Below are 17,813 nucleotides of genomic sequence, written 5' to 3' on the forward strand. Positions count from 1 at the left end.
ACTGAGGGTCTACTGATCTCTGGACGTTGCTACGTACAGCTAGCTTAACTATGATGGGTCCAAGAGGGTGCGAACAGCCTGAGGATCCACGTTCGCACGTGTGAGTCGTGTGTAAGGAAGTTAATAATGTTTGCATAATCCACCCCGCCTAAATGGTGTGAAAGTTATCTTATTTATAATCAAATAAATTACAAGGATATGGAAAGAGTAATAAATAGAAATAACAATAAATAGAAAGATACCTATAGTAATAATGTAAATATTATATATTTGCCTTATAATCAAAAATCAAATATAATATATATGGTAAACTATAATTTACTAAATATCCTTAACACCCCACCGCAAGCTAAGTGTTGGATTTAAACAAACGTGAAGCTTGAATCTGAAAAATTCAAAGAGGTTGAGAAACACTTTTCGGGAAGATGTCAACAACCTGGTTCAGAGGAGGCGTAGAGAAACACTCTCTTGGCTATCGAAAATTGCAGAGGGATCGCCGCTCAGCGACGATGCTGCCTTGGCTTCGGCGAGAATATGTCTAACCCATGAAGATGGATTGTCGCTTAGCAATGATGCTGCCTTGGCTTTGGTGAGAATATGTCTAACCCCAAGAAGTAGAAGGGGAAACCTAGAGCAAGGGACAAAGACAATGTTGAAGCCGAAAGAGTCTCCACATTGAGCGAAGGAGCCAATTTTAGCGAGAAGGGCAGCCAAAAGAGTCCCACACATTGGGCGAAGGAGCCAATTTTGGCGAGAAGGGTAGCGGCAACTTGGTTGGCGAAGAGGCTAGTGCGACGCCCAGATTCCAAAGATAAATCTCTACATAAGGTCGATGGGTTTATCGAGATTCTGTATATTTTCGAAGAGAATGCTGATGAAGATCCTAAGATTAGGGTTCCTGTGAAGGATGAAGGATGTGTTGGGTTTTATGTCTTAAAACTCATAGTTTGTAAACAAAAACATATTTTATTTTCAATAAAGTTATTATTATTGTTTATTCAGTAAAGATTATTATTGAATAAAGTGAACTTTACGATCATTAATCTAAATCCAATAAACTAAGAACACTCTGGCTATAGTATGATTACTTGAACTATTTGTAGAGACATAAGAGTTGATCAAGTTCAAGTATATAGTCAAAATGATCTATAGTATAAGGATAAGGCTGAGTACCTTATTCTGGGGACACTATGGATGCGGCTCACTTTTGTATATGATATAAACAATGTGATCACTAAAATTGTATATGTGGAGACATGTGAGTAGGGGAGTCCTATGCAATGAGTATTGCATAAGATCGGACCATGAAGAAAATCACTCTCACTTTATAATGTCGTTTACTGTTGAGACTGATTTTCTTTTCATTCGATGACCTAGGTAACTCAATCTTAATCCTGAGTTAACCATGAACTCCTGTTTATTCGGAATTATCCTTAGATTTGCATGGGTGAGAGTGGCTCAAGTTCGCCGACTCAATAGGCCTCCCATTTCAAGGGTAAGACTGGGTAAATGGTGGGGTGCAAGATGGATTTACTTCTACCCACTTTTAGGGATAAAAGAAAGGTTGTTCCCTTAAGTACTGACTCTAGGTCTTGAACAAGGGGCCCCACTCTTTCATTGGCCTGCGAGGGATCCGGTTTACTAGTTGGAACACAAACCAATTGTTCATTTGAGGATCAGTGAGACATAAGAAACAAGAAGTAACTTCAGGGGTAAAACGGTAAATTGACCCAGCTCTAGTTACGAACAACCTGTGAAGGATCGACTTACTAATCATGGTTATATCAAATGGACAGAAATATATCTATAGTGAGGGGAGTGCAACTACTAGGCTATAATGGAATGTCCTAGTAGTTAACGAATATTGGCTAACAAGGTTAATGAGTTTAACCGGTTAATCTTGGATCGTTGGAGCCCATGATCTATAGGTCCATTAGGTCTCTCTGCTAGCTCATATCGGACTAAACCATAGAACAATGTGACGAGTGAGTACGAAGTGTTCGAATTCAAATTAGGGTCAATGCGCTACATATATACGATATATTTAACCACATTTTTGTTTTATTTACGAATTAAACAAAAAAGAGAGAATATGAAATATTTAAATAAGATTTAAATATCTTAATCAAATATGTGTCAGAAATTAATTGGGATTGACATTTGAATTAATATTAAATATTAATTAAATAGTTCGATTAATTATTTAATATTACTTTAATTTGAAATTAATAATTCAAATCGATTGTTGAATCAAAATGAAGAAAGTCAAAATATTGACTTCATTTAATAGAAAAACCCATGTTAGTGGAATTTTGAGGTGTCAAAATTTGGTTAACTCAAGCATGCTTGCCACATAATCCCAAACATTTGAGTGTCAAAATTTGGTGATCTCAAATTTGCATGAACATGCAAACATGACTCCATAAATAGAGTGTTCATAATACATGAAAGGTCTTCTTGTTGGTGAAAAACCTTGAGAAAAACCTCTCACAAACACTCTCTTCATATATACAAAATCTCTCCCAAGTTTAGTCACTCACCAGATTCCACAATCCCGTTCTAAGACCGGAGGATAGTAGAGAAGACACTAGGGTGGTTCGAAACCGGTTCGTGAGGAAAAAGGAATTTGAACTACAAAAGGTTAATATTCAAACTCATTAAGTTTTAATACTTATGAACAGGCTAGTTATTTACTATAATTGATGTTCTAAAAGTGTCTAAGATCCAAATTGCTTCCGCATGTGTTATATTAACACCATCAGGATTGAAGGAAAAATTGGGAAGAAAATGAAAGAGGCTATGTTTGGAAAATGTGAGGTTGTATGTACAGAATATGGCGAAGGATGATAGGGAGGTCAAAAGGGTGGAGCCGAAGAGTAATCAATCGGCTCTGCATGTGGCAGCCATGACACTGTCCTACGACGTCAAAGTCAGCAGTGGTGGTGGAGAAGAACAGTAGAAGATTTCAAAAACCATTGAAAAGAAAGGATCCGGGTTGCTAAATCAAAATGGCTCTGATACAATAAGAATGTTTGCATAATCCACCACACCTAAATGGTGCGAAAGTTATCTTACTAAATCAAAATGGCTCTGATACAATAAGAATGTTTGCACAATCCACCACACCTAAATGATGTAAAAGTTATCTTATTTATAATCAAATAAATTAGAGGAGTAATAAATGGAAAGATACCTATTGTAATAAGGCAAATATTAGATATTTGCCTTATCATCAAATATTAAATATAATATATATGGTAAACTATAATTTATTACTAAATATCCTTAACAGAATACTACAAGTTCGCACGATGGTTTTAATGATAGGTCCCTTATCATGTGTTGCATGTGTTTGCACTCTCTGACCCCAATAGTAAGATCATTTACTGAGTATTTCTTAAGATACTCAAGTGTGCTACTTCTATTTCAGGTAAAGGCAAGATACCCCTGTACGGCTAACGACGATATCGCAAGTAAAGACCATGACACGTGCATAGGATAGTGGTATTTTATTATTTTAGACTTAGGTTAGTGTAGGGTGCTTCTACTTTTAATGTTTTATTTGGTATTTCCTTAGGTTATTTTAAAGATGCTTTTGAACATGTAAGTCCATGACAATGATTTATGATGAAGCTTTAAATGTCTAATTCTGCAGAAGAGCATAGGTTATGATGATAGTAGCGACTTTAGGTTAGTAAAAATGTAGGGTCATTACACCCTTGACTGCACAGAGTTACTATTCTCCAAAAACTGTAACATAAACTACTCTGATAAAGGGATATGGATTGTAATAGCTCAAGCCCACCGCTAGCAGATATTGTCTTCTTTGGGCTTTCATTTACGAGCTTCCCCTCAAGGTTTTTAAAACGTGTCTACTAGAGAGATGTTTCCACACCCTTATAAAGAACGCTTTGTTCTCATTTCCAATCGACATGGGATCTCACGATCCACTACCCTTCAGGGCCCAACGTCCTCTGCAATTGATGTGAGATCTCACAATCCACCACCTTCGGGGCTCAGCGTCCTCGCTGATGCTCGCTCCTCTGATAAGATAAGGAACCACTACAAGGGGAGTAAGATTCGGATTACCTTGTTGATCGAATATCTCAAGGCAAGAACATTGTTTAAGATTCGAATCACTCCACAAGCAAGATCGATCATGTATAGCTTGAATGATTTTTGTTGATCAAATATCTGAAACACTTGTTTGAGATTCGAATCACTCCACAAGCAAGATTGATCATGTCGAGCTTGAATGATTCTACATGCAACCTAAACTACATAGAATTGCAAATAAACTTAGCCATTGGCTAAAAAAAGCACAAATGCTTCTTTTGCTGTATATTTTCCAAGTCTACTTACAAATACAACATACATGGTTTTATATAGCCTCAAAATGAAAATACTAAAGACATTCCAAGAGTTGTAACATTCATTCTTAATGGTCTTAATTAACCCTTATGTAATTGTAAAAAGTAAATTAAAAGTCTTAAAATACATTAATGAAATACAATAACTCTAAATTGTAGTCCACCCAAAATTCAAAACATGAAACTTCATTCTTCTTCAATGTGACATTCAATGTGACATGAATTGAAATATCATTTTATAATTTCAACAATATTTTCTTCACATCTTCATTGAAGTATATTGTATGATTGATGTCTCTTGGTTCATATCATTCTCTCTCCAATCAATGTGAGATATAGATTGTAACAATTCAAGCCCACCGCTAGCAGATATTGTCTTCTTTGAGCTTTCCTTTTCGAACTTCCTCTCAAGGTTTTTAAAACGTGTCTGTTAGGGAGAGGTTTCCACACCATTATAAAGAACTCTTTGTTCCCCTTTCCAATTGACATGAGATCTCACAATCCACCCCCTTCGAGACCCAGCGTTCTCCAATCGATGTGGGATCTCACAATACTTCCCCTTCGGGGCCCAATGTCTTCGCTGACACTCGCTCCTCTCTCCAATCAATGTGAGATCTCACAATCCACCCCTTTCGGGGGCCCAAAGTCCTAACTGGAAAATCGCCCGGTGTTCAGCCCCCTTCGGAGCTCAGTGTCCTCGCTGTCACACCACCCTGTGTCTAGATCTGAGATATCATTTATAATAGCTCAAGCTCACTGCTAGCAGATATTGTTTTTTTTTTTACTTTCCCTTTCGGGCTTCCCCTTAAGATTTTTAAAACTCGTCTACTAGAGAGAGGTTTCCACACCCTTATAAAAAATGTTTCGTTCTCCTCTCCAACCAATGTGAGATCTCACAATCTGCCCTCTTTCGAGACCCAAAATCCTAGCCGGCATTCGTTCCCCTCTCCAATTGATGTGAAATCTCACATGGATTCACAATTGGTTAGTGATGCATATTATGTTCTAAGTATTATCGACTCCGAAAGGGTATTCCCCCGATCAGGTTCTTTATAATGTATTGATTGATTGTCTTGCTAAGATTGTCATATGTTTATCCAAAGGGTTTTACCAAGTTGACTTAGTGGCATGTAACTTGTCTTAGTGAAGCTTCCTTCCCATTCTCTTGCCTTGGAACTATATGCTGAGATGTTGGATAAAGGCTTAATGCCTGATAAGTATAGTGTTCTTTGGTCTTTGTGAATCAACAACAATTGATAAAGCCATTGGTCGTTGAAACTTCAAAAGCTTGCCATGAATGAAGTCTATTATTGTCCTTGTATCTAGAAGTTATGGTAATAAGGGTCTAGTTTGGATTTTGTCCTGAGTTCGAATAAATTGGCTTTTAAAGTTCATCGTGTGAATAGTTTCACAATGTTGAGTTTAGACTTCAAATGTAAAAGTAGCGAACAAATCAAGATGTTAGATTGAAGTTTAGACAATAACGAAGAATCAAAGACAGATTGAACTTCTTCAAACGTAGAAATTTAGAAGGAGTTCCATTTCGAAGAAGAAAGTTGAATATTTAAAAATAAAAAAGGTTGAGGATGAACTATAATGCATGTTATCATAAGAGAACACGCTTTTTGATAGACCCACGTCGGTTGGAGAGGAGAACCAAACACTCTTTTATAAGAGTGTAGAAACTTTTCCCTAGCCGACGCGTTTTAAAGCCTTGAGGGAAAGCCCGAAAGAAAAAGTCCAAAGAAGACAATATATGCTAGCGATATGCTTAGGCCGTTACATTTTTTCAACCGTGATGGTATGATTGTCGATCCCTCTTCGAGTTCTGTTTTCGAGTTTTTATCGGTCCTTTTTCATAAAGAAATGAATTTCTATTTTTTTTTTTATTATAATTCTTTAAATTTTATAAATGGATAATTGTTGTTCCTTGGAGGAGGTGGTTTTGTTTTGATTACTTTCCTTTAATCACGAGCGTTGAATATTAATCTTACTTTAGACAGTAATATTAATAATTACAAGTCTATTAATCAAATCTCTAAAAAGTTTGAAAATATAAATAGAAAAATAAAATTTTTAAAAAATTAAATAATAATTGCTAATTTATTATATTCCCAACTAAAAAAGGCCAGGAAATAATAATACAAAGTACAATTCAATGTTCAATAATTCAAAGTACATTATTATTATTATTATTATTTATTTATTTATTTTGCAAAAGAAGTACAAATTTTCATTAAAAAAAAAAAAAAAACAATTCAGCCTACAAAATAGAATTAAAATATTTTTAATTAAAAATAAATAATAATAATTATTATTATTATTATTTTTTGAGAAATTAAAAGACTTCCCCTTAGGCAATCCCTTATGTTTCAAGCAATTATTCAAATTCTTTTTATTAAAAGTGAAACCAAAAAATGATATAATCTCAAACTTCCAAGAAAAGAAAAGTTTTAATAATAGTTTTTTTTTTTATTATTCTTTTTTATTTATTTGTTAAATAATGTATATTTTAATTATTTTTATCTCAAATTATTAGTCTTTTTTTTAATTATTTATTAATATATTAATGTTTTTTGTTAGATTTGAATGTCTTTATTTTTATTTTTATTTTTTTTTAATATGAAAACTATTAAAAAGGAATTAAATATATCCCTTTTTTTTCTGAAACTATTATAAAAAGAATTTAAATACATCTCGTATTTTAATTAATTGTGAGTCATGATTTAAACCGTGTATCAAATATTTTATTATTTTATCTACTTATCCCGCGTGATTTTAGATATAAATTTAATCCCTTCTTCATTAAATTTTTTTTGGAGGCATAATAATTATTATTTTTTTCTAGATAAATATTGAGGGCGTACATATAACTAATTAATTAATTGAAATTTTTAATAAATTGTGTGAATTTTTTATTATCTAAATTGGTTAAACGGTAAATATAGTTATAAAATTTAGAGAGGGAAATTTAATTTATTGAAACTAGGGATATTTTAACCCAAAAAAAAAAAAAATTAAAACACTAATAAACACAATTTAAAAATAAATAGACTAAAAAAAAAAAATAGACATAATTAAAAATGAAAATAAATAAAAATCTATGGCTTGCATTGAAAGTTAAAGTAAATTTTAATTTAATTTTAAAAAACTTAATTGGGGCTTCGGATCACATGTCTCTTTCAATTACAACTCACTCTCTACCAATCATCCTATCCTCTTGTGCCCATAACATCATTTCAAATATTTTTTATTTTTATTTTTCTATTTTTACAAATTATTTAATTTATTTGTAAAAATAAATACATATAATTCAAAAATATTGTCAAATTAATTATTATTTTAAATATTTTATTACCTTTTTTTCTCTCTCAAAAGTCAATTTTGCATAAGTGATATTAATATTGTTTTTTAAATTATTTTATCAATTAATAATTTTTGGTGAGGATTAAATTTTAAATATTAATAAAATTTAGGAGTAAAAGTAAAAAGGGTTAAAATTATGAGTTTATAAAAATAGAAAAAGGATAATTTTATATTAATTAGTTTTAGAAAATAAATGGGTTAAATTTAGTTTCTTTTCTTTTTTTGGAATTCAAAAGGAAAAAGACAATTTTATTTTCGTTTTTGCAAAAATGCCCCTTGATTTTAGATTATTTACTTAACAACCAACTATAAATATCCCCCGACATCCCTGTTTATCTCTCCACCCATTCAATTCCATTCGTTCGGTAACGAATCCAATTCCCTCTCTCTCTCTCTCTCTCAAATTCTCCAATTTTCTCTCTGTAGTTCTTATCGTTTTCCGTTTGTTTCCCGGGAAAAATAATCGAGGATGAGAGAAATCCTCCACATCCAGGGTGGCCAATGCGGCAACCAGATCGGTGCCAAGTTCTGGGAGGTCATTTGCGATGAACATGGAATTGACCATACTGGCAAGTACAGCGGCGACTCTGAGCTTCAGCTTGAGCGGATTAATGTCTATTACAATGAGGCCAGTGGCGGAAGGTATGTTCCTCGTGCCGTTCTTATGGATCTAGAGCCTGGAACTATGGATTCCGTCAGATCCGGACCCTATGGTCAGATCTTCCGTCCCGATAACTTCGTTTTTGGTCAGTCTGGGGCTGGGAATAATTGGGCCAAGGGACATTACACTGAAGGAGCTGAGCTTATTGATTCTGTTCTCGACGTTGTCAGGAAGGAGGCTGAGAATTGTGATTGCTTGCAAGGTAGTAGGATTTCTTTTCTTGTTTTTTGAACTATTGATTTTGGTCTTTGATTTCCCGCGCAATTTTCTCACCTGGTTCCTTTTGTGTTAATTTATTTTGAGGTTTGGAATTGTTCTTTTGGATCTAGCATCGCAATTCTTGTGTTAAATTCTTAATTTCGTTTTGGTTGAAATTCTACCGTTTTCTTCGAATCATACTGATTAGCTTCTTTTATCCTATGGTGTTTGGGATTTTGTTCTGAAGGATTTTTTCTCTTGCTTCTCGAATTTGGAGAAATGGCTCAATGTTCTGCAAAACTTTTCTTTAGTATTCTGCGTGGGTTCAGTCCAGCTTCTGATATCACGTTTATATAATTATACCGACGGATTTAAATATACGGATCCTTATGAAACCATAATATTAACTTTGTTTTCGATGCTATCTTCTCTGGATCTGATCGTAAAAAACATTATATTCAGAGGATTTTTCCTATTTCCATCCCCTCCGTAAGTAATTCTATAAAATTGTTTTATCAACTTTCTTGCCAATCAAAACAACAAAAAATTGTTTTGTCAACTTTGATGTTGTGCGTAGTTTTGTATCTTTCGAATTTTTATTTGCATCTCTCTGACTCTCTCTGTCTCTGCGACATGAACACACACAGAATTCTTTTACAATGGCTGACTATCTTTTTCCTTCTTATTTGTAAAGGATTCCAAGTTTGTCATTCTTTGGGTGGAGGTACTGGCTCTGGAATGGGAACACTTCTGATTTCAAAGATCAGGGAGGAGTACCCAGATCGTATGATGTTGACATTTTCTGTATTTCCTTCTCCCAAGGTTTCAGACACAGTTGTAGAGCCATACAATGCCACTTTGTCTGTTCATCAGCTTGTCGAGAATGCTGATGAATGCATGGTTCTTGACAATGAAGCCCTCTACGATATTTGCTTCAGAACACTCAAGCTTGCTACTCCAACATGTAAGTGCCTAAGTCCTGACTCTGAAACTTATATTTGAGTCTTGAAATGTGCGTTTGGTTGCTCATTGTTATATAAAAAACTGTAAATGGATGGTGTTGAGTCTGAAGTTCTGATATGTCTCTTTAGATACTTAATAGTACTTTATTACTTTTTCCATGGCTGTACTGTGCAATTGCATAAAAATGATTGTTTTCAAGTCCCAAATCCCGATCATCATTTGCTGGTGGCAGTTGTAAAAAGGGTCCCAGTTGTAGGTTCTTTCCTTTGTTTTACTTTTTCTTTTCTCCTTTTTCGCCAAACTTAAATACTAATTATGAGATCTCACATCGGTTGGGGAGAATAACGAAACATTTTTTGTAGAAGTATGAAAACCTCTCCCTAACAGACGCATTTTAAAAACCTTAAGGGAAAGTCTAAAAGGAAAAGCCCAAATAGGATAATATCTGCTAGCGGTGGGCTTATGCCGTTACAAATAGTATCAGAGCCAGACACTGAGCGATGTGCCAACGAGGAGGTTGAGCCCTGAAGGGTGTGAACATGAGGCGGTGTGCCAGTAAGGACACTAGGCCTCAAAGGGAGGTAGATTAGGAGGTCCCACATCGATGGGAGAAGGGAACAAATGCTAGCAAGGACATTGAGCCCTGAAGGGAGTGAATTGCGAAATCCCACATTGGTTGAGGAGGAGAACGAAACATTTTTTATAATAGCGTGGAAATCTCTTCCTAGTATATGCGTTTTAAAAACCTTGAGGGGAAATCTGAAAAGGGAAGCCCAAAGAGAACAATATTTGCTAGAGTGGACTTGGGTATGTAGTAAAAGGAAAAAATTCTTGTGAACCATGTTATGCACAAATGTAACCACAGATTCACATGAACGAAAATGCCAAAAAGTGCGTAATCTTATAGTAATTTTATTCATTTTTTACATTTATATGGAAAATATCAACTTATTGGTCAGATTTTTTTCTTACTTGTTCAATTGTCATATTGCAGTTGGTGATCTCAACCACCTTATCTCTGCTACCATGAGTGGTGTTACTTGTTGTTTACGATTCCCTGGACAATTGAACTCTGATCTACGAAAACTTGCTGTCAATCTCATTCCATTCCCTCGTTTACATTTCTTTATGGTTGGTTTTGCACCATTAACATCAAGAGGATCCCAGCAATACCGAGCCCTTACCGTGCCAGAGTTAACCCAGCAGATGTGGGATGCCAAGAACATGATGTGCGCTGCTGATCCACGACATGGTCGATACCTTACCGCTTCAGCCATGTTCCGTGGTAAGATGAGTACTAAAGAAGTAGACGAGCAAATGATTAACGTACAAAACAAGAATTCATCTTACTTTGTTGAGTGGATACCCAACAACGTCAAGTCCAGTGTGTGCGACATTCCCCCCAAGGGACTAAAGATGGCATCGACTTTCATCGGTAACTCGACTTCAATTCAGGAGATGTTCAGGAGGGTTAGTGAGCAGTTCACAGCCATGTTCAGGCGCAAGGCCTTCTTGCATTGGTACACCGGCGAAGGAATGGACGAAATGGAGTTCACCGAGGCCGAGAGTAACATGAACGATCTGGTGGCCGAGTATCAGCAGTACCAGGATGCAACTGCAGAGGAAGAATACGAGGATGAAGAAGAGGAAATCCCTGCTTGAGCCAACATCCATTCAGCAACCTGGTTTGTCTATAAAACTCTGCAATCTTGTTGTTATTGACTTAAATTTTCAGTTTGTGATTATGATGATGGTGTTGTTTTCTGTTGTTCGGAGTTTGTAGAATCTTTCATGTTGTTCAGATATATGGAGTGAGTGAGGGTCATGTAATGTAATGAGAGATGGGTTTTGGATATAATATATATCTTTGTTTGAATTAGAACGATTGATATTTGTATTTAGTAGGTTGGCATATTTTAATATGAAAGGTTTCATGGTAGAAGTTGTTGTTAACGAAATTAGAGGTGTTTTATTAGACATAAATTAAACACACTTGTTTGTAGAAGTTGTTCTTAACGAAATTAGAGGTTGTGGTAAAACTTCGTTTAAAACAATGTGGTAGAAAGCAATGTGCGACTCACATCATATGTTCTGTTCCACTAGAGTTCTAATTTTTCAAGGGTTTTGGTATAAATAGTGTATGGTGGAGCTTGAGTAGAAAGTATTGACTCTGAATTTCTAAAATGGAGAATGGGGCGGGGACGGGAATAGAAAAACCTACGGAGACGAATGCATCCCGACCCCAACGTGTGTCCTGTTTCTACTCCTAAGGTCATGATTTACAGAAACAAATCACTCACTTCTTCTATAAGGATAGGCACACAAATCACAACTTCAAATGTCATTATTGTTTACCTACCATTTAATTGACATTTTAATGATATCGGATGAGGAACTTTACGTTGCATTTACTTCATTCCACCATCTCTCTGTGAAATGCACTTCATTATCTTCCAAACATTTAATAAACTAACTTGTAGGAGATGAAGTGCGATATTTTAAGAAGTGCATAATGAAACGTGATCATAAATAGATGAGAACGATTTTGAGGATATATGGATAAGAGAGATTAAAAAAATTAAAAGTCATTACTTATACCAACAAGTTGCATCTTCTTTTTCGATGCCTCAATCATAGGAGCTCCATGGTTAGGGGTACTTAGAACAATACTCTTAGGTGACCTCGTAGAAATTTTCTTGAAATGCATGTGTAAAGTATGCTAGAATGAGTCATATTAGTTTGTAGGAATATTCTTCACTGTCAGGAGAATATCGAGGCACACAGGTACTGAATTCAGGTTTTGAATCCTGACATGGGTTGTTACAATACCAAGAATTATATAAGATATCTTCACTCACATGCCTTCACATGAACGACTTAGATCAAGTTATTTGTAACAATTAATAATTGGGGTTATGAATCGAAACCCGATAAAAGGGGGGAAAACTTTGGCCTTCAAAGTAAGGTGGAGGTAGATAATAGCTCAATTTTGGTAAAGAAAAATCCATTTGTGAGGTCATGATTTGTAGGAAGCAAATCACTCAATTTTTCCATTAAGGATATCAAATAAGTGACATTAATGATATTCAATTTAGGTGAGGAACTTTCATTGCATTTACTCCACTCTACCATCCTCTCATCAAATCAAAACCACTTTTCTTCTAAATATTTTAAATAGATATAAGGTAAAAGATTCATTATCGACTTTTGAAATGGCAAGATTTATCAGTAAAACAAATTCGAGACTTATAATTTAATTTAAAATTGCTTAAATTTTGAAAACGAACCTATAATTTAACTTAAAACTGCTTAAATTTTGAAAACGATTCTAACTAATTTCATAACTTAAAAGAACTTGGCCGCTCTCCACAATAAAAATGATTAATGAGGCCATATGCATAAAGCTAATCGAGTTTATTTCATGAATAACTCCATTAAAATATGTAATCACTTCAGTAAATAGCAATATAAAAATATGATGAGGCCATATGCTACTTTTAAATTTTTATTAAAAAAAAACTTTAAAATTAAATTACATACCAAATAAACTCAGTTTTGGGAGTTTTTAAATTTTATTTAGGTGCTCAAGTTGGAACTATATTATTAAAGGAATTTATTTTATTATTCTTGATAAAATAAAATAAAAATAAAATTTAACTTTTAACTTTGAACATGATGTAACAAGTCAAATGATTGTTTGTCAAATTCTTAAAAACCATGATTGAATGCCTCATAGAATTAAGGCTATTATTGTTGTAGTCATTGGGAGAAAGAATTAAGGGTATATTTAGTTTTACTTAATGAAAATCGACTTCTATCCTTGTTCTCATTCTCGAAAATATAGCTAAAAATGATCGAGAATTGCACATGATCTACATCCATGAAAAGATCTATTCTATCTATATAGAGAGGGAGGGGAAACCCAGAAAGCTTGACTTTAAGATAGCTCGGGCAAGCAACTCCTCTTTCTTTATTAATGATCTTTCCCTACTTGACTTATTTATCTCGCACTACTCGAAGTCTTCGTAAACTCATTGTACGTCGTACAGGTTGCTGTGAGGAGATCCTTGTGCCAATGAAGATTGCTTACGAATTTCTTTATTGATGGTTTTTACACAAGTTCAATCTGGAGAAGATCAAGAATGTTGAGTCTTTCCTGACAATTCACTCTCATTCATCTTGAGTGTTTACTGTCGAGTAAAAGAGTGTTTGAATAGTTCAACCCTAGTTCAATTAGGTTCCGTCTCATTCATCTTTCGTCTTTCCTTCCAATTCACATTAAAACACAATATCGATTTAGCTCATCTTAATATCGTAATAGCAAAAAATTACGGTTAAAAGCTATAGTAATAAACATCATATCAATTTAGCTCATCATGATATCAATATGACCAAAAATCATAGATTAAAATCGAAAATGTTAACTCTCGATCTAAATCTCAATATTGATAAGAGTTGAGCTCTCGTGGATATGTAAATATGGTTAAAAATTATAGGCAAATATCCTCTGAATCTTCTTCTTCCCTAACATCACTTCATCTAACTTCATACTTTAACTCTCATTACAAAATGTCATAAGCGTAATCACATGTAATCCATAATTAGAGATTCTCGTTAATTGATTATGATTCCAGAGAAGTAAACATATCCTATGTTCTACTCGGGAAGATTAGTTGAGTCTAATGTTCAAAGAGTTCGTTGTATACTTTATTAGACCTTTTGAGCCTAAAGGCCCTGGTCAACAATTCGACTAGCCCTACTTCCATTTTTCTTTGATTATTTTGGAGTATAAGAAGAGAGAACAAAGTTGTAGTAGGGAATGAAAGGGCGTCGATTTTTTGTAGATTTCGATTCGAAGCTTTTGTAGATGTGTTTCTGGGTATTCCTTTAGCATTTCGTCCCGAGAACTTTCATAAACATTCAACAATAAATGCTTTTGATTAATATATATATATATATATATAATCGAAAACAAATTGCAAATATAATTTCACTGACCTTTAGAAAACAGTTTCTAAGAACAATTTACCAAAACCAATGAAAGAGTTAATAATAAAAAGAATCGACTTATTCATGAAGACACCCATCAAAGAATGAGAAAATTTAGACACAAAATTCAAAGACAAAAAGCTGACTATGGTTTTGTGAATACAAAAGGGAGGATGGGTCCCACATGTTCCCTACATGTGAGTGCGCATGGGAAAGAGCCATAACTTTGTTCCTTTCTAATAGCCAACAAAAATCAGGTTTTTGGGTCACTCCTTTCTCAACATTTCCTTCACATATTCTAAGATGAAACTAAACATCACAGTCATAGCCTCACGCTTAGTCCTTGAGGCACCAAAAAAGACTTTGTTGACTGATTTTCAGAGCCTGAAAAGATAGCCCAAACTCACCGTTAGCAAATGTTGTCTACTTTGGCCCATTACGTATTGTCGTACGTCTCACGGTTTTAAAACGTATCTGTTAGGGAAAGGTTTCCACACAATTACAAGGAATGCTTTGTTCCCCTTTCCAACCGATGTGGGATCTCACAATCCATCCCCGACTCCTCAGGGGCCCAGTATCCTCGTTGGCACATCACTCAGTGTCTAGCTCTAATACCATTTGTAACGGCTCAAGCCTACCACTAGGAAATACTGTCTGCTTTGGCCCGTTACGTATCGCCGTTAGTCTCACGAGTTTAAAACACGTCTACTAAGAAAAGGTTTGCACACTGTTGAATACTGGGCCTTTTTTGCACCCAATTTCTCAATTTCTTCCTATAAATACCTCAGTTTCTTCATTCCTTCTCTAACAAACTAAACATTGAGTAAATTTGACTCAATATCACCTTTTGTTCCTAAGCCAAACTTCCAGACCCTTTCTTTTCCTTGTTTATTATGGCCAGTTCTGCTTGTATATTGGCTATTTCATTTCTAGCATTAGTTTTCTTTCTTGCCTTCGCATCTGATCAGAGTCCTATTCAAGATTTCTGTGTAGCAAATAATGGAAGCACGGGTATTTGTTTGATCTCCCCTGTTCTTCCCTTGTTTTAACATATTTATCTGAGTTGCTAGTAAGATAGATTGAACTGGAAACGGTTCAGGAGTCTTACTAGCACCATCTAGGATATGTCAAGAGAAAGAAGAACATCTTCTTATTCTCTAAATCCTCGGAAACCTCTAGCTTAGCTACATGTTTTTTGCCTATTTCTACAGGCATAACCAACCGACGTATAATACTAATCAGTAATCATATTCATTCCTGCTAATGCATCTCATTTGTTCTCTTTATTCCATTAACTGTCATGTGAAGATAAATATTCTAACCCCCTAGTTTCTCCTTCCTTCTTTCCTACTTGCATCCTTGTCAGATTTATGAAGGATTATGAGATTCACGTTGGTTGGAGAGGAGAGTGAAGTATTCTTTATAAGGGTGTGGAAACTTCTCCCTTGTAGACACGTTTTAAAAACCTTGAGGGGAAGCCCGAAAGAGAAAACCTAAAGAAGACAATATCTGCTAGCGGTGGGCTTGGGCTGTTACAAATAGTATCTGAGTCAGATACTAGGCGATGTGCCAGCGAGGAGGCTGAGCCCCGGTGGACATGAGGTAGTGTGCCAGCAAAGACGTTGGGCCCCGAAGGAGGGTGGGATTGGGGGGTTCCACATCAATTGGAAAAGGGAACGAATGCCAGCGAGGACGCTGGGCCCCGAAGGGGGGTGGGATTGGGGGGTCCCACATCAATTGGAGAAGGGAACGAGTGCCAGCGAGGACGCTGGGCCCCGAAGAGGGTGGATTATGAGATCCCACATTGGTTGGGGAGGAGAACGAAACATTCTTTATAAGGGTATGAAAACCTCTCCCTAGCAAACATATTTTAAAAATCTTGAGGGGAAGCCCAAAAGAAAAAACTCCAAGAAGATAATATCTGCTAGCGGTGGGCTTGAGCTGTTACAAGGATAATCATGATATGCTTTCTTTCTAAGTTATTTGTCATCATTATCAGAAAAAATAAAGTTTCTTAGATGCTGTCCTTTTCCATGATTCTGCTAGCACTAATTTTTCTTCTTCTTGTGAATCCAATCACTAAAGCATCTGATATTGTTAGCAACTGATTGCAGTGTTACTAAATGGACTAACCTGCAAGGACCCAAAGGAAGTTGTAGCTGATGACTTTTCCTTCAGCGGCCTTCACCTTGCAGCTAACACATCAAATGCACTGGGGTGTCATGTGACTCCAGTTACTCCATCAGAAATGCCAGGACTCAACACTCTTGGCCTCTCCATCGTTAGAATAGACTATGCACCACAAGGCATCAACCCTCTACACACACATCCTCGAGCTTCCGAGATATTGATCGTCTTGGAAGGCAGCTTAGAAGTCGGATTCATCACATCATTTCCTGAAAATCGACATATAGGGAAAGTGTTACAAAAGGGAGATGCATTTGTCTTCCCTGTTGGTCTTGTTCACTACCAGAGAAATCCAGGTCCTACCAATGCAGTTGCTATTGCTGCTCTTAGCAGCCAGAACCCTGGAGTGATCATAGTTGCAAATGCAGTATTTGGGTCTATTCCAAATATTTCCAGTAACATTATAGAGAAATCTTTTCAAATCAATAAAAAGGCTATTGGCTACCTTCAAACTAAGTTCTAGATTAGAAAGCTACAAATCAGAATGACAGAAGAGTTGATAAATGAAATTGTTCTAAAGAATCATTTACTTCTGCTAGTTTGTCATATGCAGTCCAGGCATTGAATTTTTCTAAAAGAAATATCATTTGCAGTTCAAGTGCATCTCTTATTTAGGTTCCAAGATGCAACAGCCAAGGAAGTATAATAAAGAATCAAGAAAGACATGGAATTACAAAGCCACTCTTTGTTAACTGTTCTTATATATGTTGGTAATCTCTGGAAGTTTATCTTATCCAACAAACAATGGGTGCTTGGCTATCCCTAGGGACATCAGCACCTTCCTTTCTGTGATTTTTGCAGGTCGTCCTTTCAACAGAAACAAAAAGATGCTTATTCTCCACTTCACTAGAGCATCTTTTTGGAATCTAATATAGAAAACTAAACTTTCTTTTCTTGTAGACTTATCTTTGCTTGGAACAATTACAATGTTTCTCTTATAAAAATTAGGAAGATTATTCTCTTATCTCCTTTGGCTTTGGGCTTGGCGTTTTTCCTCTTTTTTTTTAATATTATTTTTTTGGATAAGAAAGTGAAAACATTTCATTGATATATGAAATAGATACAAAAAGTCCTATCGA

At 35.3% G+C, this 17,813-nt stretch overlaps 2 protein-coding genes and 1 long non-coding RNA gene across 3 annotated transcripts; all 3 read left to right on the forward strand.

The window, feature by feature from the left end:
- Nucleotides 1-798: 798 nt before the first annotated feature.
- Nucleotides 799-2,901, forward strand: LOC111490525. The gene is made up of 3 exons (XR_002719579.1): nt 799-916; nt 1,560-1,563; nt 2,771-2,901. It is a non-coding gene; the product is annotated as an uncharacterized LOC111490525 (long non-coding RNA).
- Nucleotides 2,902-8,082: 5,181 nt separating this feature from the next.
- Nucleotides 8,083-11,479, forward strand: LOC111490427 (tubulin beta chain). Its single transcript, XM_023139040.1, has 3 exons — nt 8,083-8,599; nt 9,290-9,559; nt 10,553-11,479. Exons 1-3 carry the CDS (start codon nt 8,206-8,208, stop codon nt 11,218-11,220), a joined length of 1,332 nt encoding a protein of 443 aa, XP_022994808.1. The 5' UTR covers nt 8,083-8,205; the 3' UTR covers nt 11,221-11,479.
- A 3,757-nt stretch (nt 11,480-15,236) lies between these two features.
- Nucleotides 15,237-17,334, forward strand: LOC111490481 (putative germin-like protein 2-1). Its single transcript, XM_023139121.1, has 2 exons — nt 15,237-15,558; nt 16,662-17,334. Exons 1-2 carry the CDS (start codon nt 15,441-15,443, stop codon nt 17,195-17,197), a joined length of 654 nt encoding a protein of 217 aa, XP_022994889.1. The 5' UTR covers nt 15,237-15,440; the 3' UTR covers nt 17,198-17,334.
- Nucleotides 17,335-17,813: the final 479 nt, after the last annotated feature.

This window comes from Cucurbita maxima, unplaced genomic scaffold, assembly GCF_002738345.1.
Source record: "Cucurbita maxima cultivar Rimu unplaced genomic scaffold, Cmax_1.0 Cma_Scf00015, whole genome shotgun sequence".
Taxonomy (NCBI): domain Eukaryota; kingdom Viridiplantae; phylum Streptophyta; class Magnoliopsida; order Cucurbitales; family Cucurbitaceae; genus Cucurbita; species Cucurbita maxima.